This window comes from Notothenia rossii, assembly GCF_949606895.1.
Source record: "Notothenia rossii genome assembly, chromosome: 9".
Lineage (NCBI taxonomy): Eukaryota > Metazoa > Chordata > Actinopteri > Perciformes > Nototheniidae > Notothenia > Notothenia rossii.
Window position 1 is genome coordinate 4,390,364 of NC_136907.1, and position 22,602 is coordinate 4,412,965.

General features: G+C 37.5%; 1 protein-coding gene and 1 long non-coding RNA gene across 2 annotated transcripts in view; one reads left to right on the top strand and one right to left on the bottom strand.

The window, feature by feature from the left end:
* The window catches only part of mpzl1l (myelin protein zero-like 1 like), a 33,507-nt gene extending 13,325 nt beyond the window's left edge, over window positions 1-20,182 (top strand). Inside the window, exons 3-6 of the mRNA XM_079647375.1 lie at window positions 1,659-1,869; window positions 9,417-9,546; window positions 13,367-13,472; window positions 16,264-20,182. Of these exons, the coding sequence (XP_079503501.1) occupies window positions 1,659-1,869; window positions 9,417-9,546; window positions 13,367-13,472; window positions 16,264-16,359 (543 nt within the window). The 3' untranslated portion in view covers window positions 16,360-20,182. The remainder of the gene's footprint in view (window positions 1-1,658; window positions 1,870-9,416; window positions 9,547-13,366; window positions 13,473-16,263) is intronic.
* On the bottom strand, window positions 9,842-13,472 carry LOC307017684. The gene is made up of 2 exons (XR_013802240.1): window positions 10,460-13,472; window positions 9,842-10,301 (listed from the first exon to the last, which is right to left on the bottom strand). It is a non-coding gene; the product is annotated as an uncharacterized lncRNA (long non-coding RNA).
* Window positions 20,183-22,602: the final 2,420 nt, after the last annotated feature.

Sequence of the window (22,602 nt, forward strand, 5' to 3'; positions counted from 1 at the left end):
ATTTTTTTTTTTAAAGGGATAGAAATGCTGCTGCACCAATCTCTAAATCTAGTTTTAACCAAACTGGATTTCCTTTTTGAAACTTTAAAGGTCACCTATTGTGCAAAATCCTCTTCTTCATGTCTCTTCTACATCAACATATGTCCCCTCTTCTTCCTGTCTCTTCTACATCAACATGTGTCCCCTCTCCTTCATGTCTCTTCTACATCAACATGTGTCCCCTCTTCTTCATGTCTCTTCTACATCAACATGTGTCCCCTCTTCTTCATGTCTCTTCTACATCAACATGTGTCCCCTCTTCTTCATGTCTCTTCTACATCAACATGTGTCCCCTCTTCTTCCTGTCTCTTTTACATCAACATGTGTCCCCTCTCCTTCATGTCTCTTTTACATCAACATGTGTCCCCTCTCCTTCATGTCTCTTCTACATCAACATGTGTCCCCTCTTCTTCATGTCTCTTCTATATCAACATGTGTCCCCTCTTCTTCATGTCTCTTCTACATCAACATGTGTCCCCTCTTCTTCATGTCTCTTCTACATCAACATGTGTCCCCTCTTCTTCATGTCTCTTCTTCATCAACATGTGTCCCCTCTTCTTCATGTCTCTTCTACATCAACATGTGTCCCCTCTTCTTCATGTCTCTTCTACATCAACATGTTTTCCCTCTTCTTCATGTCTCTTCTACATCAACATGTGTCCCCTCTTCTTCATGTCTCTTCTACATCACCATGTGTCCCGTCTTCTTCATGTCTCTTCTACATCAACATGTGTCCTCTCTTCTTCATGTCTCTTCTACATCAACATGTGTCCCCTCTTCTTCATGTCTCTTCTACATCAACATGTGTCCCCTCTTCTTCATGTCTCTTCTACATCAACATGTGTCCCCTCTTCTTCATGTCTCTTCTACATCAACATGTGTCCCCTCTTCTTGATGTGTCTTCTACATCAACATGTGTCCCCTCTGTGGAAAGAGACTCTGAAAGTTTCAGGAACAAAGATTCTCTCTCTTTTTGATCCATTTCTATAAAAACCTGTCTGAAAATGAGCTGATCAGATTTTGGCCACTTTATGATGTCATAACGATGTTTTGGCTTGAGTAACCATTAGCCAATCAGCAACCCGAATGGCTCCTTATTTTCCTCTAAAGTAACAGACAGAGAATCAGCTCTTTGGAACCAGGGCTGAAACAGAGGGGATTATGGGTAATGCTGCAATGATCTGTTTGGTGTTTCAGCCAAGCAGAGACAGGCTCTGGATATATCTGAGACCTGTGATATATTGATGAGAAACAGTATAAAGGGGACTTTTAAATCTCACTTTAGTCGCCTTAAACCTCGTCAAGCGTGTAGAAACTGAAATGTTTTAGCTTTGAGCTACTTTCCATCCGCAGTCCCTCACATAAAACAATTAAGAAACTTTACAAACATAACAAATACAAATACATGAATAGAAGAAAAGTGTAAGAGTAGAATACCCAAGTATTTATGACATGAGAGAGGATACCCCTGTATTAAAGTGCATTTAGTGGTGATCGCACGTCTGTTTGTTTCTCAACCATCGTTTGAGTTGACCTTTTAAAACTGCTGAGAGTGGGACAATCCACAGTCTGATTTCACACGGTTTGATTCAACTTAATGTCTTTCTTTCTTTTTGTAGGTTTTCTACTATTCCAACGGGAGAGGATTCCCGGGTCACGACGTGTTCAAAGGCAGAGTTCAGTTTATTGGAGACATAAATAAGAGGGACGCCTCGTTACAGCTGAGTCCGGCTCAGTTCAGCGACAACGGGACTTTCTTCTGCGACGTGAAAAACCCGCCGGACGTGACGGGAACTCCGGCGCGCACCGAGCTCAGGGTCGTTCTGAAAGGTACGAAATATGGTAAAAGTGATCTCATTGGGTGAAATGTTATCCTGCAGGGTGATTTGCAAAGGTTTTAAGTGCAATAGTATTTGATGTCAAGCTGGTGATAGCTAATTAAAATGTATTTATTTTGATAAGGATGTTACAATACCAGAAATGTTGTAGTAAATATTTATTTAATTTTTTACTTTATTATTTGCCCCTTTTGTTTGTTTGTTTGTTTGTTTGTTTGTTTGTTTGTTCACCTTGTAAAGAAGCCTTGGGTCCCTTGAAAGGCGCTATACAAATGTAATCTATTATTATTATTACACTGTTAACAATAAAAAAAAATGATATTAAGTGCCATGGCAAAAAACTAAAAGTTGCTCCAAAAATAAATACAGAGTTAAAAAGCTATTATATAAAATTAGATTAGCTTATTAAATTCTACAATATTCGATACCAATGTAAACATCTAAATTATTTGACATGCACTCCTTTATTTACTTTTGCATACTTACAATAGTAAACAACATAACCCACTCATGTACATTTTAATCGCTTGGAAAACATTATTAATTCAAGTTTCTTGCTAAAAATGACATTTTGAATCCTACATTTGAACAGCCAACAGCCAGAGATGGTAAAAGTACACACATCCTTTACTCAAGTAGAAGTACAGATACTCGTGTTTAAAAATACTCTGATGAAAGTAGAAGTACTGACTAAACTTCTTTACTCAAGTCAAAGTAAAGAGGCTTTGAAATGTACTTCAGTAAAAAGTACCCATAACTAGCAGCTGTTTTAAAGAGTACCTGACCTCCCTTTATATTAATAGAACAATAATGTCATTGTTAGCTAATGAATGTTTCCATGGTGACCAACGGCAACATGACAACCTTTTCATTGGTCCCTCTTCTTTAGAGAAGACCAGGAAATGATGGATACACGGATCGTGTTAAAATCAATAGGCACGCAATGACTCTAAAGAATAATGATCACGCCACCAAACACACATTCAGACTAAAGGAACCAGCCTGTTTGGAAAATGAGAGAAGTAGAAAGTACAGGTATTTGAGTTCAACATGTGAGAAGTAGAAAGTACAGGTATTTGAGTTCAACATGTAAGAAGTAGAAAGTACAGGTATTTGAGTTCAACATGTAAGAAGTAGAAAGTACAGGTATTTGGGTTCAACATGTAAGAAGTAGAACGTTCAGGTAATTGTGTTCAACATGTAAGAAGTAGAAAGTACAGGTATTTGAGTTCAAAATGTAAGAAGTCAAAGTAAAAAGTCGTCAGGAAAATAAGTAGTGGAGTAAAGCACTGATACCAGAAACATGTAGTTAAGTACAGTAAGGAAATATTTGTACTCCACTACTTCCCACCTCTGCTAACTAGCTCTCCTCCAGCAGACTGCATCACTGATATGTGGATCCAATGTGGCATTATCAGGTTAAAATAAAAAATGCGATTCCTGTGTACATCAATAGTTAATACCTTTTCAGAAATATGGCATATACTTGGTCCCACCGTATCATTCCACACGACGTCCTTTATTGATAGGGGTTTCTTTCTCAGATGAAAATCAGGTCAACTCGATGCAGGTTGCTGAGAAGAGTTTGATTACACAAGAGATTTCTAAATGTACCTGCATCTTTTTAAAGGCCTTGGAAAGACATCCGAGTCTTTTTCCAGGCAAAGAGGAGGACTTTTTCCTGTCGATGTAGCTTTGAAGTAACAATGAACGTGCCTTTTTAGACTCATTTGGTATTGGTTGCAAATTAAATCCAGAAATGCTGCTGCACCAATCTTTGAATCTAGTTTTAAACCAAACAGGATTTCCTTTTGAATCTCCAAATCGCATGTCTTTAAACCTCGTCAGACGTGTAGAAACTGAAATGTTTGTTTTTTTAACGTGATAAGCTGCAGGAAGGCAATAGAATATGTTCTGTGTTGGGATCGTGCCAAGAGCAATGCACACGCAGCACGAGTGCCTCTCCAACAGGATAGTGACAGGAGTTGTTTACCTTGGTTACACCTTGGTTACCGCTCTCCATCGTATCAGCCTTTTGTGGCTGTTTCTTCTTGTCTCTGCCAAGTTTGACAAGGGTGTATCCAGCAAAAAAGAGCAGTAAAAAGTTTTACGTAATTTAAGCAAAACTAGACTAGAAATATCAATAAAGTGCAAAAACGAAAATATGTACAAACAAGGGACCTTTAATTTATTTTCTCTATAACGTTTGCTAAGTTCTGTGTATAAATTAAGTTTTATTTATTTGGATCAATTACTATCAAATACCTTCAAAGACAGATTTAAAGTGGACCTATCATGCTATATTTGAATAATATATTGTAGGACCATACCTATATAAGACATATTTATACTTTTTATTTTTCAAAATACCAAACAGATCATGCATTTTAGCCATTCCTCATTTCGCTCAATTTAACACTGTCTTTGTATCATGGGCTGATTCTGTGAGAACAGCACCACCTACAGGCCTGGCATATGTACTACAGCGTCTCCAGCGCCTTCCAACGGCAATGTCCGTGGCTGTCTCCTCCTGATTGGTGGAGTTGGCCCAATAGCCGTAGCGCCACTTCTGTGACGTCATAGAAGTGTTCAAATCTGGATCAGTCTGTATCAGATCCGTTGCAGCCCCTTTTTAAGAGATTTGGGTATGGAGGAAAATAGAGAGGGTTGTGTTTTCTGACACTTGGTGAGTTCCCTGGAACACCGGGGACACACATTCATGTAGAAAAGACGTACAAAAGTTCATTTTGCATGATAGGTCACCTTTAAAGAGGCCGTATTCTAATGGCAGGTGTATATCAGTATGTAGTGTCTCTACTTTAAAGAGTCCTCTGCTGCTGATGTTCAGGTGTATATCAGTATGTAGTGTCTCTACTTTAAAGAGTCCTCTCCTGCTGATGTTCAGGTGTATATCAGTATGTAGTGTCTACTTTAAAGAGTCCTCTCCTGCTGATGTTCAGGTGTGTATCAGTATGTAGTGTCTCTACTTTAAAGAGTCCTCTGCTGCTGATGTTCAGGTGTATATCAGTGTGTAGTGTCTCTACTTTATAGAGTCCTCTCCTGCTGATGTTCAGGTGTATATCAGTATGTAGTGTCTCTACTTTAAAGAGTCCTCTCCTGCTGATGTTCAGGTGTATATCAGTATGCAGTGTCTCTACTTTAAAGAGTCCTCTCCTGCTGATGTTCAGGTGTATATCAGTATGTAGTGTCTCTACTTTAAAGAGTCCTCTCCTGCTGATGTTCAGGTGTATATCAGTATGTAGTGTCTCTACTTTAAAGAGTCCTCTCCTGCTGATGTTCAGGTGTATATCAGTATGTAGTGTCTCTACTTTAAAGAGTCCTCTCCTGCTGATGTTCAGGTGTATATCAGTATTTAGTGTCTCTACTTTAATTGGTCAACCGATTAGAGATGTCCCGCCCCTTAGCCTATCACGTACAATGTGTTGGAGTGTTAGCAAATAGAGGTGCAAGTGTTATGCAGTGATGTCACTATGTTAGAGAAGTAAACGAAGGAGTCCAATGGAGGCGTTTTAGGCAGACGGGGAGTGGGATTTTAGTATTTGCAGACCATTTACATTCACTAAGACCCGTATAACACACTACAGGAAAGGAAAAACCCCCAAAAGCATATTAGGGGCTCTTTTCCCGTCAGTTTTATTGTGATATCTGGTTTAACCCAACGTAGAAACGCTGATCCAGCAGGTGCATTCCTGTTTTCTGTTTGCTCGGTATCGGTGCATGTGACGGCTTGTTATCTTTTGGCTCAGCTGTGAGTCACCCCTCCCTCCAGGTGGTAGTCTGGTCTTTCTCCAGCGTTTGTATCTAGAAAGCAGTGCATAGTCTAAATAGAGGAAGTTGTGTGTTTACTTATTATTCTGCCCCCACAATGGTGCACTGCAGTATTTCTTTGCCGAACACAAAGATGTTATGTTGCTGCTGCTTGGTTCTTTTACTCTGACTGTGTTTTATGAACAGAACTACGACCGTGTTCATTCATCATGTAGAGACAAGCTGAGAAAACCAGTTGAAATGAGGTGGGGCTTTCTCACGCTGTCTTATGTGTGTCTGTGGACCGTTTTTTCAAAACACATCTCACATTATGTTGATGTATTTTACATTGAAGATACCACTTTAGTAGTGATGCCACACACATCGCTTTACAATCCTGGTAAAAAACCAACAACATAAAAACAGTTATAATGTTATAAAATAAAACACACTTCATAGCAATAATACAAATAAGATAAAAAAGGAAATAATAGTTTAAAATAAAATACATTAGCTGCATTACATAAGATAGGCCGGCAGTGGCTCAGTCAGTAGGGGCAGTGTTTCCCCTAGGATGGAGTCATAGCAGCGGTGCTAAGTCACGTGGGTCCAGCATAATGTGAGCGTGGAGCGTGTGGAATCTTTTTAGTGTGTGCACGTGCGAAGTGAGCCCCGCCAATTTGTTTGTGTGTCTGCACAAGAAAGGCTCTTGAGGCCTAGTACCAGGGCCGGTTCTAGACAATTTGCTGCCCTCGGCGAGATTTTATATGTAAGGAATAAATTAAACATCTCTACAAAAGACAAATACACTACAAAAACAGAAACTTATGGACATACGTAATAGATGTCAAAATGGCTTCAAATGTATTCAGTATTGTATGAACATGTTTGAATTGGGGGGAGGACGTCACTTCCTCTAGGAGGGTCCGGGAGTCTGCCCCCCCGGGAAGATTTTTTTTGAACATTTTAAAGTAAAATGCTTCAATCTGGTGCACTTTGAGCACACAATTACTAGAGACCTGATCTAGGGGGTACAACTCTAAAACACCCATATGAAAAAGATCGGTTTAAATTTTAATAATCAAATAAGTATGTGAACATAACCAATAACCTACCATAGCCAATAACAAATAAATGTAACTTATTTTATTTTTGTTGTTCATTCATATCTTATTTTACCGAGTTAACATTTATTTATTTATGCATATTTTTGTATCTCTCCAACTTTAAACGATATGTTTGGTTAACTGTCCTATAGTATACATTGGAATGATTTCAAACCTACTAACAACAGCGCCGGTATCGGTGCGCCCTCTCTCTCTCTCCCTCGCTCGCTCTCTCGCTACCACGCTACCACTTTGGCTGTGAGCTGCGGGCGCCTGATAAGCCAACATCCCCCACTTTCATCACTTACAGCGCCCACCGTACAGGGCAAATGAAACGTGTAACCGGGGTGAAAAGGGTGTTACATTTACTTAATTATGAATGTTGTTACATCAAGGCCGAACATTTGGATGAGCGCCTACGGTCAAAAATGTTTTTTCCCTCCCAGAGCTACCAGCGCAGCGCCCCCCCAGATCTGGCGCCCTAGGCCACCGCCTATGCCAAAAATCTACCCTGCCTAGTACATACAGTGGCAATGTCTCAACATTTTGCAAAAATACACCTTTATTGAACATACAATCAAACAAATACTACAAATCCACATAACAAACAATCAAAAATGAAAAAGGGTCGCCACTTATTATTATTTAAAAAAAAAAAAATGTTTGGGGTACCTGGCTGGCTAGCAGCGGCGCGCATATTTTAGCAGCGACGCTGCGCCGCCACTATTTGTATATAGGGGAAACACTGAGGGGCTTGGACTGGGAGCTGTAGGGTCACTGGTTCAAGTCCCCGACCAGACCTAAATATGGAGTGTGGACTGCTACTTGGAAAGGTCCCAGTTCACCTCCTGCCCTGCCGTGGTGCCCTTGAGCAAGGCACCGGACACCCCCCTTCGTACTCAGAAATCGGGAGCATTTCAAAATCCAAAATTGGGGGGGTGCTAGTGGATCGCCGGAGCTGCAGATTAACATTAACATGCTTATTGTAGGTGTAAGTGCTCTGCCTTGCGGCCTGTAGCACCGTCCTTGATGGAGCATATGTGTGGGCTGGACCTGTATTTTACAGGAAAGGAGTGAGCAGAGAGTGGAGTAGTTGTCGATTCTTGTTCCGTTTTCTGTGACTATCTGCCTCACCCTCTCAGACTTTGAGTTGCGCGCGCTACTAAAGAGACGTGTTACCATGGAAACCAAAAAATGGTGTAGCTGTATTAAAGTCCGAGTGGAAACTGTCCTGAGTAAATCAGATTTTGTCAGAAATCGGGAGAAATGCGGGAGAAATATGACCCCGGGAGGAAACCGGGAGAGGGCAATGAAATCGGGAGTCTCCCGCGAAAATCGGGAGGGTTGACAAGTATGCCCCCCTTCCCCCCTCACTCCCCGGGCGCTGTACAATAGCTGCCCACTGCTCCTAGTGCTAGACTCCTGGTGCTAGGATGGGTTAAAAGCAGAGAACACATGTCACTGTGTGCTCTGCATGTGAGACCATTACAGAGGGTTTCATCCCTCCCAATTCTCTTCTCTCTCTAGTATATAAGATATATCAATTCAAGACGTGAACAACAACAACATGACGTCGTAGTTCTGTAAAATCAAAGCTGTGTCTGACGCTCTATTTGACACCATTTTCATATCTCTGGAGTAATTATACTGTTTTTGACGAACAGAAATATTGTTTTCCGGCATCGCTTTAACATTTACACCGAGAGTAAGAGGGCCTCTGTTACCTGAGTTAGACAACACCCTGATCTGATTCTGCTCATTTGACTGTTGAAATGATCAATTGGATAACTCATTATTCCACCCAAAGACAGCTTAAAGGCTCTGTGCGATTTGAAAGAATGAATCCAGATCTAATTCTGTACAATTTAGCCAAAAGTAAGGATGCCGAAAATAGAAAAAAACGTTTCCTCACATAACGTGGTTTGAAAGCGTTAAGTGCTGGATAGTTGACAGATTAATAATTCATAACTCTAACCTCTGAATGAGAAATCTTTGACAGCACACTAAACTGAACAGATTTACGATTGTACATTTTAAAAAACAAGTCACAACTTCGACAAACAAACACATTTTCTAACAAATAAGATAATCTGTTAGACTTCCTGTAAGTAACAGAGAACACATGTCACTGTGTGCTCTGCATGTGTGACCATTAAAGAGGGTTTCATCCCTCCCTATTCTATTCTATTATTTTCTATATCTATATCTATTCTATATCTATTCTACAGAAAATGTAAACATTTATAGAATAAATAAAGTAATCAAAGTACTTCATCTTTTCAAATCAGTACAAAATCGGTATAAATGAAGGTTAGTAATTGAAAACATTAAAACCATTTCAAACTGCTTTGTTTTGGTTTGATATCTTACTTTGTTTTATGAAATAAGCGTGGATAAATAGTCAAACATACTCTATACATTTTTTATATTTGAGGCATGTATCTTGCATTTTGGGTTTCTGATTTTTCTTAAAATGACCAAATTGGAATTATCGCTAAAAAGGAAATGTACCATGCATGTGGGTTAGGTCCTTTTAAAAAGGTGCTGAAGAAAGACAAAAAGTTTCCTTTAATACCCCAAAATAAACATAGCGTTGACATGTTTTAAATGTATTTGGAAATGTTTGCATTTTTTAACCTACCATGTGTGTTCTTGTTTCGTCCAGAGTCTCTCCCTCAGAACAACATGGCGGTTATAGTGGGAGCAGTTTGTGGAGCGTTGTTTCTGCTCGTCCTCATCGCTGTGGCCGCCTGCGTCGTCATGAGGGTGATGCACAGCCGCAACGAATACGAAGGGTCAGTGTCCCCTCCTCAATATATATATAAAGTATAATGGATATAGCGTAGTGTTTTCCCAAATGCATATATAATAGATATCAGAAACATCAGGTAGGTTTACACGTACGAGGAATTTGACTTGATGTCGTGGTGCATACATAAGAGTAATTAAAAAACAGATATATTTTAACTTGTTTCAATTGTTATGATTTCAATTGATGTGAAGACAGCATTCATTTGTTTACCTATTTATTAACTCTACCTACTGTAATTTGAGGAATTAAATAATATATTACCTTTACAACAAGACGTCTAAACAAATATATTAATACGATATAATACTCAGTGTTTTCAGTTTATCACATTGTGTGTGCTTGAGTTATTTTTTTTTGAATTTCTAAATGTATTTATAGTTATATGCGACGCCCACAGTGGTTTATTCATCCTCCTGTAACACCTCTAACTCTTTCTGCATGGGAGCTGGGTCTCTCTCTCTGTGTGAAAATCAGTTTGATGTCTGATCTGTTGTTGTTTACTTCTTATGATTGGATGTTGTTACTAATCATTCATGTTTGTTTAGAGTATGGGTTGTAACGGTATGAAATTTTCACTGTACAATAACACCCTGAGAAATGATCTTGGTATAGGTATTACACTATTATGATTAAGATTTTATTATTATTATTATATGTATTTGTATTGTAATTGTTTTAATTAACGCACCTGAACGCATCACAACACATATATATAACCCCTGAGAACTCATTACGCACCTGAACGCATCACAACACATATATATATATAACCCCTGAGATCTCATTACGCACTTGAACGCATCACAACACATATATATATATAACCCCTGAGAACTCATTACGCACCTGAACGCATCACAACACATATATAGAACCCCTGAGAACTCATTACGCACCTGAACACATCACAACACATATATATAACCCCTGAGAACTCATTACGCACCTGAACGCATCACAACACATATATATATATATAACCCCTGAGATCTCATTACGCACTTGAACGCATCACAACACATATATATATATAACCCCTGAGAACTCATTACGCACCTGAACGCATCACAACACATATATATAACCCCTGAGAACTCATTACGCACCTGAACGCATCACAACACATATATATAACCCCTGAGAACTCATTACGCACCTGAACACATCACAACACATATATATATATATAACCCCTGAGAACTCATTACGCACCTGAACGCATCACAACACATATATATAACCCATGGGAGACCTTATAGAACTCATTACGCACCTGAACACATCACAACACATATATATAACCCATGGGAGACCTTATAGAACTCATTAGGCACTTGAACACATCACAACACATATATAACCCCTGGGAGACCTTATAGAACTCATTAGGCACCTGAATACATCACAACACATATATATAACACCTGGGAGACCTTATAGAACTCATTACGCACCTGAACACATCAAAACACATATATATAACCCATGGGAGACCTTATAGAACTCATTAGGCACCTGAACACATCACAACACATATATATAACCCCTAAGAACTCATTATGCACCTGAACGCATCACAACACATATATATAACCCCTGAGAACTCATTAGGCACCTGAACACATCACAACACATATATATAACCCCTAAGAACTCATTATGCACCTGAACGCATCACAACACATATATATAACCCCTGAGAACTCATTAGGCACCTGAACACATCACAACACATATATATAACCCCTGAATGAGAACAGCATGTTATAATACTGCATGTAACTAAAGTACGTTATACAGCTATAAAAAGCATGTTAATTTGCATTTTGTAGCACTATAGCACATACAGCACATTACCATAGAAAAACAAACAACCCAGTACGATAACCTTACATTTTAACAGCCTGGTAAACCATTACAACCCTAATATAAAGACAAAGGACTGAATCACCTTTTTGTGTTTTAGGTAGTTTGATCACGTTTGCCTCGCATGCTTTAAATGAGCTTTAAGACCTCTTTAAATTAATAAAAAAGCACCTGTTCGGCTGATTTTATCTCTGGGATGTTGTGGGTGTTCTCACTGGTGCCGGTCTCTGTCCTCTCATTCCTGTTTAACCTCCCTCTAACACTCTCTTTAACGTCATTAATCTGCATGTCGTCTCTTGTGCTTGTTCTTCATGTGTTCCCACTAAAACTCCAAACTAACTCGTCTCGATCACCAGCTTATTATTGCTTTTATTTTTTTAAATAAAACGTCAATGTCAACAGAAATGTTTCAAGGTGTCAAGCAGTGGTGGAAAAGTACTGAGATCCTTCATTTACATCAGGGGAGTCAAACTCAATTTCATCGCAGGCCACATCAGCATTATAGCTGCACTCAAAGCGCCGGTTGTAACTTCAAGACTATATAAAAATACATAAATATATCATATATATAAAATAATGTATTATTACATTATTTTCCTCCGCATAGGATTATTATCGGATAGGGTAATAACTTCATAATTAACTACGTCTGAAAGCAGAAGTCTAGGGGAAATAATTGCAAGTCTCTTCAGTGAGAATGTCACAAAATGATTTTAAAAGAAAAGCCAAATTCTGGAAAAAAAAGGTGAAATTTTGAAGAAAAAAAAGTGAATGTTTTTTTTTTAAAATAAGTTACATTTGGAGAAAAAAAGTAACATTTGAAAAAAAAAATAACATTTACAAAAACAATTCTAGGAAAAAAGGCATATTTAGAAGAAAAAAGTAAAATTCGGAGAAAAAAGTCCAATTTGAGATGCATTGTGGGACATGTAGTTTACGCCATATGCTTTTGTAAATCGGCATGTAACCGTATAATAAACGTATTATTCTTTGCAAGCTCTTCTTGGGCCACATGAAATGAAGTCACGGACCGGATTTGGCCCCCGGGCCTTGAGTTTGACACCCCTGATTTACCTCAACATTTAAACGAGCATAGTATTAAGTTAAAGTAAATCTAAAGTACCACCACTGCCGAATCACCTTGAAATGTTTGGAGGAAATGTTAAAAAAGTTATTAGACTTTCTCTCTTACTGCAGTGTCTTAACTCGAGGTGCACTGATGACGTTTTCTGGTATTTATTTCACAAAAACAACCAAAAATGTGTGTTATTTCCCCAGAAATGACATGTTTTCAATTGGAAATTCTCTAAATTCTGATACAAGCACTTTTTAATGATAAAGTGTGTTTTATCCTGTTGTTAATACATACAATATTAATAAGAAAATACATAATAAATCTAATAATTTGATGTATTTGACCAACATTAAACCTCGGTTCAGTTTAATTTGTGTAACACCATAATATAAAGAAATAGTATCAGTTATTTTTGTCTTGGGCCATCTATATATTGATTAATGAGTTAAATCCCATGTAGAAAACACTGTACAATAGATTCAAATCACAATTTACGCAAATAATAAGCACATTTTTCATCACAAAGCATGCCTGATGAATACAACTTCAATTAAAAATATATTTAATGAATTTGATGTAATACAACATTATCAATTAATCCGACTTATATCATTCTAGCCCTGACGTTTAATTGGGTTTGTTTTGTAAAACACCAGAAAATAGAAACACCAAAAGTGTGTTTTATGAATTAAAATGTAGTGTTAATTGAAGCCCATCAGTGCACCTCCAGTCTCCTCTCTGTTGTCGTGTCTCATCTCTCATTATTTATTTTTGTCTCGTGTCCCATCTGTCCGTCTCTGTCTCCATTTGACTGTGCACCAATGATTGCTCGACACCCGGGGAATCGCTAAACCTAAAATAGATGCACGTCCTTGGAAAGCGTGAGCTCTCAGGCTCCCAAGCCCCGAAAGAAGGTGGAGGTCAATCTGGAGAGCTCCAGGGGCCCCAACCCCTCGGGGCCGGTACAGGTACGAGCTGGGGGGGCCAAAGAGTCTATTTCACTGATTCAGGGTATTATTCAGTGTGTGGTTCCTTTTTTTAAATACGTAATCAAAAAGGTTTGAATATGAAATATGGATATTTTTCCTCATAATTCGTATTTATTTTCGATTTAAGTTCATTGTTTAATTTCCCAAGAGTCAATATTTAAAAATATTAAAGCTTTTAATAATATTTAAATGTAATTCATGAATAATTCAAATAAAAACCTTGAATGTGTTAAACATTTTTAAATCATTTACCAAATTAAAATGTATGAAAGTATGACCAGAATATTAAATAAATAGAATAACATTTTTTAATATAATGGACTTTTGTGGCCGAAATTGATCAAAAAAAACAAATGAAAAAATATTTTTTAATAACCTTAAAGGTGGGGTATGTAATTTATTTCAGAAATACTTGTTGTTATATTCCATGGAATGCTCTTAACATCCGGATAGCAATGAATATTTTAAATGCTTTGACAATAAACATATAAAAAAATGTCATCAGTGGAAGCCGTGGCGCTGTAAAAAGCACGACCAATCATCTGAGCCGGCCCGGCTAAAGTAACTGGATGGCCTACCTGCCTGTCAGCCTTCCATCTGTGCACAAACTTATCTCGTGCCCTCATTGGTCATGTGCGCGTTCGTGTGTGTTGGAGGAGGAGCTCTGTGAGGAAGAGGCAGATTTTGTACTTTCAAGTTCTAGCGCACTCGAGCTGGTTTCTCCATTCTTACCTACCCCACCTTTAACATATATATATTCAAAAAAAAATAATGTTTGAATATAAAATCTGGATAATTTCCCGCAAAATTCATACTTATTCATTTCTTTGAGACAATATTTAAAAGTATTAATGAATAAATAACATTTATAAATAATTAAACATTCAAAACTTAAATATGAGACCAACAGTAACTAATTTGTCAAAAAAAGAAAAAGATTTAGGAAAATATAGACGAAATATTATATGTATTAAAATATAAAAATAATAAATGACATTTAAAAAAAGGTTCTTTTTAAGTTTTCTATTGGACTTTTTGTGGGAAAAACATGTAAAAATAAGTATATATATGTTTTTTTAATTGCAATATAATCAAAAGGTACAACAAAAAAAATATTGACACGATTTTATTTAAAAAAAAAAAAAAGTTATTATCATCAATATGTACTAATTATATGAAATATTTGTCATTTGTCATTTCTTACAATTGAATTCTTAATTAAAAGAATCAATTTAAGTAAAGAAAAAAGATAATCCCAGGAAATAATTTCATAGCGCCACATAGTGGAAAATATTAGAATAAAACTCAAAATGTCTCCAGGTCCCAGGAGTGTTATATCTCTGTGCTATGCTTAATCATAAATACATTGAGGTGGTCCTTAAAAGTCGGAAAGTCTAAACTCCAACCCCCAGAATTCCTTCTACTTCAATCAGGAGAAACGGTTTTGATGTAAGAATAAATATTTATTGCAGATATACAAATGAATGTAATGGAGTTTTGGCGATTAGGCCCCGTTGTGCAGGAGTATCAATCGGGAGGGGAGAACCGATCCGATGAAACCCCCCGGGGTCTAGACCCTGGTGGTGGTGAATGGATAGTTGGGTTCGGTCTGAAGGGGAGAGGCTTAGCTTGACCCTGGTGGTGGTGAATGGATAGTTGGGTTCGGTCTGAAGGGGCGGGGCTTAGCTTGACCCTGGTGGTGGTGGTGAATGGATGGTTGGGTTCGGTCTGAAGGGGAATGGCTTAGCTTGACCCTGGTGGTAGTGAATGGATAGTTGGGTTCGGTCTGAAGGGGAGGGGCTTAGCTTGACCCTGGTGGTGGTGAATGGATGGTTGGGTTCGGTCTGAAGGGGAGGGGCTTAGCTTGACCCTGGTGTTGTTGAATGGATAGTTGGGTTCGGTCTGAAGGGGAGGGGCTTAGCTTGACCCTGGCGGTGGTGAATGGATAGTTGGGTTCGGTCTGAAGGGGAGGTGCTTAGCTTGACCCTGGTGGTGGTGAATGGATGGTTGGGTTCAGTCTGAAGGGGAGGGGCTTAGCTTGACCCTGGATTCAGAGGGACAGGAGGTGGAAAGGAGTGGAGGAGGGTTGCGTCGAGTCACCTGAAATGACAGCTGTCAGAGGGGGGAGAGCAGATTTAAAAGGGTTAGCGGAGCACTATGATAGGCTTGTGAGAATAGAGCGAAGGGATTGGTTAAGCTGGAGAGTGACGCCCCCGATCACCTATTGAGAGGAGAGAGAGTAGTTACATGGGAAGAGTAAATGAATGAGTAAAGACGGTCTTCCTGGTTGAACTTGCGCTGAGCTTCATTTGTCAAGAAAACTCTCCTGGTGAATGTTTTCCTCAATCTAACAACATGTACCCCCCCCTCATCGACCTGGACGTTTAGACTCGGTTGCAGCACCGTGGCTGCTGGTGTGGCAGCCCAGGTCAACGAGGGAGGGGCACATGTTGTCAGATTGGGGAAAACATTCACCAGGAGAGTTTTCTTGACTAATAGAATGAACTCTGGGGGTTGGAGCTTAGACTTTCCCACTTTCAATTTTAATGACCACCCTACGTGAGGCTAAACTTCCAGGTCGATGAGGGCGGGGTAAATGTTGTTGGAATTCACCAGGAGAGTTTTCTTGACTATCACCACGAATTCCGGTGGTTGGAGCTTAAAATAAATGAATTTGAAAATGTCCATGGCTCTAAGGACCACCCTAATGTACATATTTGATTGGTTTTTACTGATGTTTTTATGCCCCTTTCCTCCCGTTCCCCCGCAGGGCCCGGTGATATACGCCCAGTTGGATCACTCGGGCAGCAGAAGCTCCTTCCACAAGATGGAGCCAGTGGTCTACGCTGACATCCGTAAAAACTGAAGAGGAACTGGGGAACACGTTAACAAAAAGAAACACAGTAAAGTATCAGACCTCTCCATCAGCTGCTCTTGGGAAGGGCGGGGAAAATATATCATATAACAGGGACACAGTCAGTTTCTTTATTTTATTTGATCTTTTCTTCATCCTCTGAAAGCATGACATGATCAAATCTCAATGTGCTTTTATTTAGAAAAACACCCCAAGGGACACTACGTCACTCCGTCTTTAAATGGTTCGTTAAAATCAAGAATGCCGTCATATGATATCATTTATTTTATGTTTTATTACCGTAGGGCTCTGCAGGCTGTTGCACCAGCTGGAATAATACGTTTAATGTTGATTAAAACTGCTTCATTGTGACTGTCATTTCACACGTAATCACTATAAATATATAATCTTATATTGTACTGTAATAACAGCTGATTCTAATCAAAACAGGATCGCAGAAATTAACGCTACTAACAAGTAAAGGAAGGGATTTCATTACAAGAATACGATTTATCCTACTGCATGTAAACGAGTAAACGGAGTACTCTAACACACTTTTCAAATTCCCAGCTTCTGTGAACGCACCGTTAAACCACTGCCAGTATAAAGGCAACAAAACCTAATTGAAATATATTTTAAAAAACATAATTGAATCAGTAATGACAACAGTGGATCAGGATTCACCAAAGCTGTGCTGACATTGCAGAATGTATTGATGTGTTTTACTCTACTTTAGAGTGTTTGCTAAATCATCAATTGATTAACAAAGGGAGCATTTTTTATTTATTTATTCCAAATATGGCAATAGGCGATTGAGGTCATGTTTGGATGCATTACTTTACCAACACTTTCTGGCTTTTATTTGATTGACTGCTCCAACATTATATCCATATTAACCACATCTTTGTTAACACTCGCGTAAAAACACGTAATAGCCAACGCTAAAATATCGTCAAAATCCCGATGTATTTCGTTCCAAAGTACATCCTGAAATTAGTTTTTTTTCCATTCTGTCCATCTCCAGAAAAGGAGAACGCTTGGAATAAAAATAACACTCTTAATAATCTTCATTTTCTATCAGCAGTCACTGACTTTAATGACATTCCTGCGAAGCTACAATTGAATTCAAACTCTTGAAGTCGGTGCAACAGTCTGCAGATTCCTCAGTGATGTTCTTCACATTGCCTTCAGTAACTCTGCACGCAGTAATATTAACATCTACAGACTGACGTTATGGTACTCTGACATTATGTTACTGTGAATGCTTCTGGCATGTTGTGGTACCTCGTGACAAAAAAAAAAAAAACACTGCCTCCTTTTTTGATTTTCACCTCAGTGCAACCGTTTTTTGTCGTCTTTAAAATTCATATAAGCATAGGAACAAACATGCAATGCACCGAGAAAGAGTTTTATGTTCTGCATCACAACCAGCCAGGTTTTAATTTAACACTTTTAGAATATATGCATGACGTTAAACTGAGGTGAAACATCTGCTATGGAAACTGGACAATGCTTTAAAAACACTGTTTGCATGCAATTTACTAACATAGTGAGCATTATCATGAACATATGCTATTCTCTTCGTCTCTGTATACTGTGTAAAAGCTATTTTTGTTTCCACGTAATGGGCCAAATATCAACAATAATATGAGGGAAAGTTGTTTCCAGCTTTAAATGCATTCCAACATCTGATTTTTATTTAGCTTTAAGCATTGAAAAAAGCCAAATTCTTCTGTTTTTGTTTCTGTCTGTGGTTACCTATGAGAGTGATATTTGTGTCGCAGTAAATGCCTTCAGCTTGTGATTCAGAATGCAGTAAATCTCCATGTTGACCAGTATTTGTATATATTTCAATTTCATGTAAGATATAGTGCTGTTTACTGTAACTCATTCCAGTGTGTGCTATGGCTGAGGATGTATAGTTTGCTGTAGAGGCTAGAGAAAGTTGGTGGCATGCTTTGTTTTTTTAAAGTCTGAATCGTTCGTCAGGAAACACTCCAACACGTACAGTGCCTGCAGGGAGCCAGTCAATGGATTTAGTAAAAAGACTCATAGTTAGGGGAATGTTTCTGGATTTCTAAAAGTGTTTCTGTTACAATTCTTCATTAATATTGAATCCAAAACCCTCTTTATCCGTTTTTCTGATTCTTTTAGCTCCATTTTTGGTCTCCTCCACCGAACGTCTGAGGAATATCTGACTTTTCCTTGAGTTTAAAGGATGTTTTTGTTCACAATGCCTGAATATTGACTCCAAAACATTAGCAAACTGATCATTTACACATTCAGAGCAACATTTAATTTATTTGGAGTCATTTTTGTGTCCACTTTATGGATTCAAGTCGAATTTGCTTTCACATTTATCTCCGATCTTTGTGTCCTCCACCTAACTTCAGAGAAAAATCGAACTATTTTTTTAGCTTACAAGGGGGTTTTGGTACAACTTCTAATTAATAGTGACCCCAAAACCTTAGCAAACTCTTAATTTACACAACATCGGAATGATTTCTAAATAATTTTTCCGTGAAACTGATTTTTTATCTCAATTTTTGGTTTCCTCTCCCTTAATTCTGAGTACAATCTGACTATATCTGCTTAATGCTCTCAGCTAGTCTTTAAAGTGGCCTTTTACAGCTTTGTCTCTTAAAAACAGCTCTTAAAGTGACTTAAGTTAAACAAAACAGCTAAACAATGAGCAAAAGATCACTTTAAAGCTCCGTAAAACTAATTTTTCAATACACATTTATAGAAAACAAACTATTGTTAAAAAGTACTCTTGGGTTGATTGTACCATCGTGAATGTCCCTGATAATGTAGATTACCATTGTGTGCCAGTTTCAGTGGGTTTTCTTTTCCGCTGAGCTCACGATTTGTACCTTGAATGACTAAACGTCTGTAGCAATAATGACTGTAAAGCTCGTTACGCAACTGAAAACACAATCAGTGGGTAGAATAGAAATGTGTCGTCCCACCAGGGTAGGAAATGTGCCTTGTTCTCGTCAATAAACCCCAAAAAAACCTACATCAAAATCACCGTTAGCCAACGTTATGAACCAAAACATCATGGTAATGAATCAAAAATGTGTGAAAGCATGTATTTAACTATAAGTAATCCTTGCGTACATCAACCTGGACTCATGTTATTATTCATAACCCCTAAATACTTTCATCCAACTCATGAAACCCTTAATTTGATCCCTTTTGAATTGACCCCGTCTGCAGGCACTGTAGTCTTCCAGGTGTGTCTTCTCTGTAACGTTGTTCTGTTTGTTTCTTTCTCCAGTTAGCATGTATTTCAGTGTATTTACCAAATCAAAAACATCCTGTATGATACCGACAGCTGCCGGTCGCTTCGCTCCTTGTGACTCGTCGCAGTGTTTAGTGCTGTTGTAGAAAATTGTGATGTAAACTATAAATTATGAACGTTTTTCCGACAAACGTTTGGTGTCTTAAAAGTGGTCCGAGTGGACGCTCACAACGAGTCTTAGTGTTTCTTCGATGGTAAATAGTTGTGTGTTTTTTGAGAGTTTTTTTCCTATGTTTATGTTGTGAAATCTGCACTATGTCTTGCAAATCAAAGACAACAAATTCCCTGTGATTTTTCTTTTGTTTTGTTGTGTTTCTCGTTCATCTCGGGGTGAGCTCTGTTTCAAACGTCTCTAAAACTGGAATGTTGTACATTTAGTGCCTTTTACATTTCATCAGCTAACATCTGCTCAAAATAGTAAAAAAAGATTCATTTATTTTTCCTTTTTATTGTATGTATTTTTTTATACACATAATATCGCCTCTGTATCCACTGTTCAAATTTTATATAAAACCTATTCCTGGCCAATTACATGTTTGTGTGTTTCTTTTTATTATTGCGAAAATGAATCAAGATATTTAAAGGGGCCTCTTTTCACCCTCTGTCTGAAACCAGAGCCCAGTCTGCTCTGATTGGTAGGTAAGTAAGTAAGTAACATAGTAAGTAATTAACATAGTAAGTAATTAACATAGTAAGTAATTAACATAGTAAGTAAGTAACAATAAGTAAGTAACAAAGTAAGTAATTAAAATAGTAAGTAATTAACATAGTAAGTAAGTAACAGTAAGTAAGTAACAAAGTAAGTAACTAAGTAAGTAACAATAAGTAAGTAACATAGTAAGTAATTAAAATAGTAAGTAATTAACATAGTAAGTAAGTAACAGTAAGTAAGTAACAAAGTAAGTAACAAAGTAAGTAATTAAAATAGTAAGTAATTAACATAGTAAGTAAGTAACAGTAAGTAAGTAACAAAGTAAGTAACTAAGTAAGTAACATAGTAAGTAATTAAAATAGTAAGTAATTAACATAGTAACATAGTAAGTAAGTAACATGTAAGCAATTAACATAGTAAGTAATTAACATAGTAAGTAATTAACATAGTAAGTAAGTAACATGTAAGCAATTAACATAGTAAGTAATTAACATAGTAAGTAACATAGTAACATAGTAAGTAATTCACATAGTAAGTAATTAACATAGTAAGTAATTAACATAGTAAGTAATTAACATGGTAAGTAATTAACATAGTAACATAGTAAGTAATTAACATAGTAAGTAATGAACATAGTCACATAGTAAGTAAGTAACATAGTAAGTAAGTAACATAGTAACATAGTAAGTAAGTAACATAGTAAGTAATTAACAAAGTAAGTTAGTAACTAAGTAACAAAGTAAGTAACATAGTAACATTGTAACATAGTAAGTAATTAACATAGTAAGTTAGTAACTAAGTAACAAAGTAAGTAACATAGTAACATTGTAACATAGTAAGTAATTAACATAGTAAGTAAGTAACATAGTAAGTTAGTAAGTAATTAACATAGTAAGTAAGTAATTAACATAGTAAGTAATTAACAAAGTAAGTAAGTAACATAGTAACAAAGTAAGTAACATAGTAACATTGTAACATAGTAAGTAATTAACATAGTAAGTAATTAACATAGTAAGTAGTTAACATAGTAAGTAATTAACAAAGTAAGTAACATAGTAACAAAGTAATTAAAATAGTAAGTAAGTAACATAGTAAGTTAGTAACTAAGTCACATAGTAACATAGTAAGTAAGTAACGATTCAGAAAGCGCTTTTCTCAGACATAGTCACAAAGTGATTGACAAAACATTAAAACATCATACGAATGAAGCAGTGCTAAAAACACAATACACAATAAAAACATATAATAAAAGCACACAAGTTACCCAAACGCCTGCCCAAACAGGAACATCTTTATTAATCCCACATGGGAAATATACATCGTTACAGTAATAGTCACAAATGATAGACATTGTAAAAACTGAATTTAGTAAGTGGCATGCACAAATATATATTTTTGTAAATGATGATACTAATACTAAGATTATATTATATAAGTATATATTGCACAGTGTTGTATGACAGGTGGTGGGGGAGTGTGTGTCTGGAGGGCACTTTGGGATGTTTGCCTCTGTAGACCATTTACATGCACACGAACCTATAAAACACTACAGGAAAGGGAAAACCCATAAAAGCATTAGAGGGCCTCTTTAAACAAAAAATACCACAGGTGAGCAGCAGGGGGCAGAGTTTCTCACTTCATCATTTAACATGATCATGTCATTATATTACTTCCCATTCCCTCCAGGCTAAACATATTTGGAAGCACACACACACACACACACACACACACACACACACACACACACACACACACACACACACACACACACACACACACACACACACACACACACACACACACACACACACACACACACACACACACACACACACACACACACACACACACACACACACACACACACACACACACACACACACACACACACACACACACACACACACACACACACACACACACACACAATGAGCTGAATGCAAAGTGAAACAAAAAGGTGCGGGAATCCCGGGAAATATGAGCCGGGGGAAATCTCTCTCGGGAGGTGTGTTTGTTTGCATTTGCATATGAAACAACGGATAAACAAGGATGAAAGGATGTTGAATGTGAAACTGAAGCTGACACTGCAGAAGAAGACAAGACAGGTGAGTCATCCTCTTCTTCTTCTCTTATTTATAATGTTTAATTATGTATCATCTCTTTCTATACGCATTTCAGCAGGTGATCAAAGTCCATGCACACAAATACGTACTTAAGTTTAATTTAGAGGTAATTTTTCCTCTTTCGCAATATTATTTATTTCAAAAATAGTGTACCTTTTAGGTGTCATTATTTGACA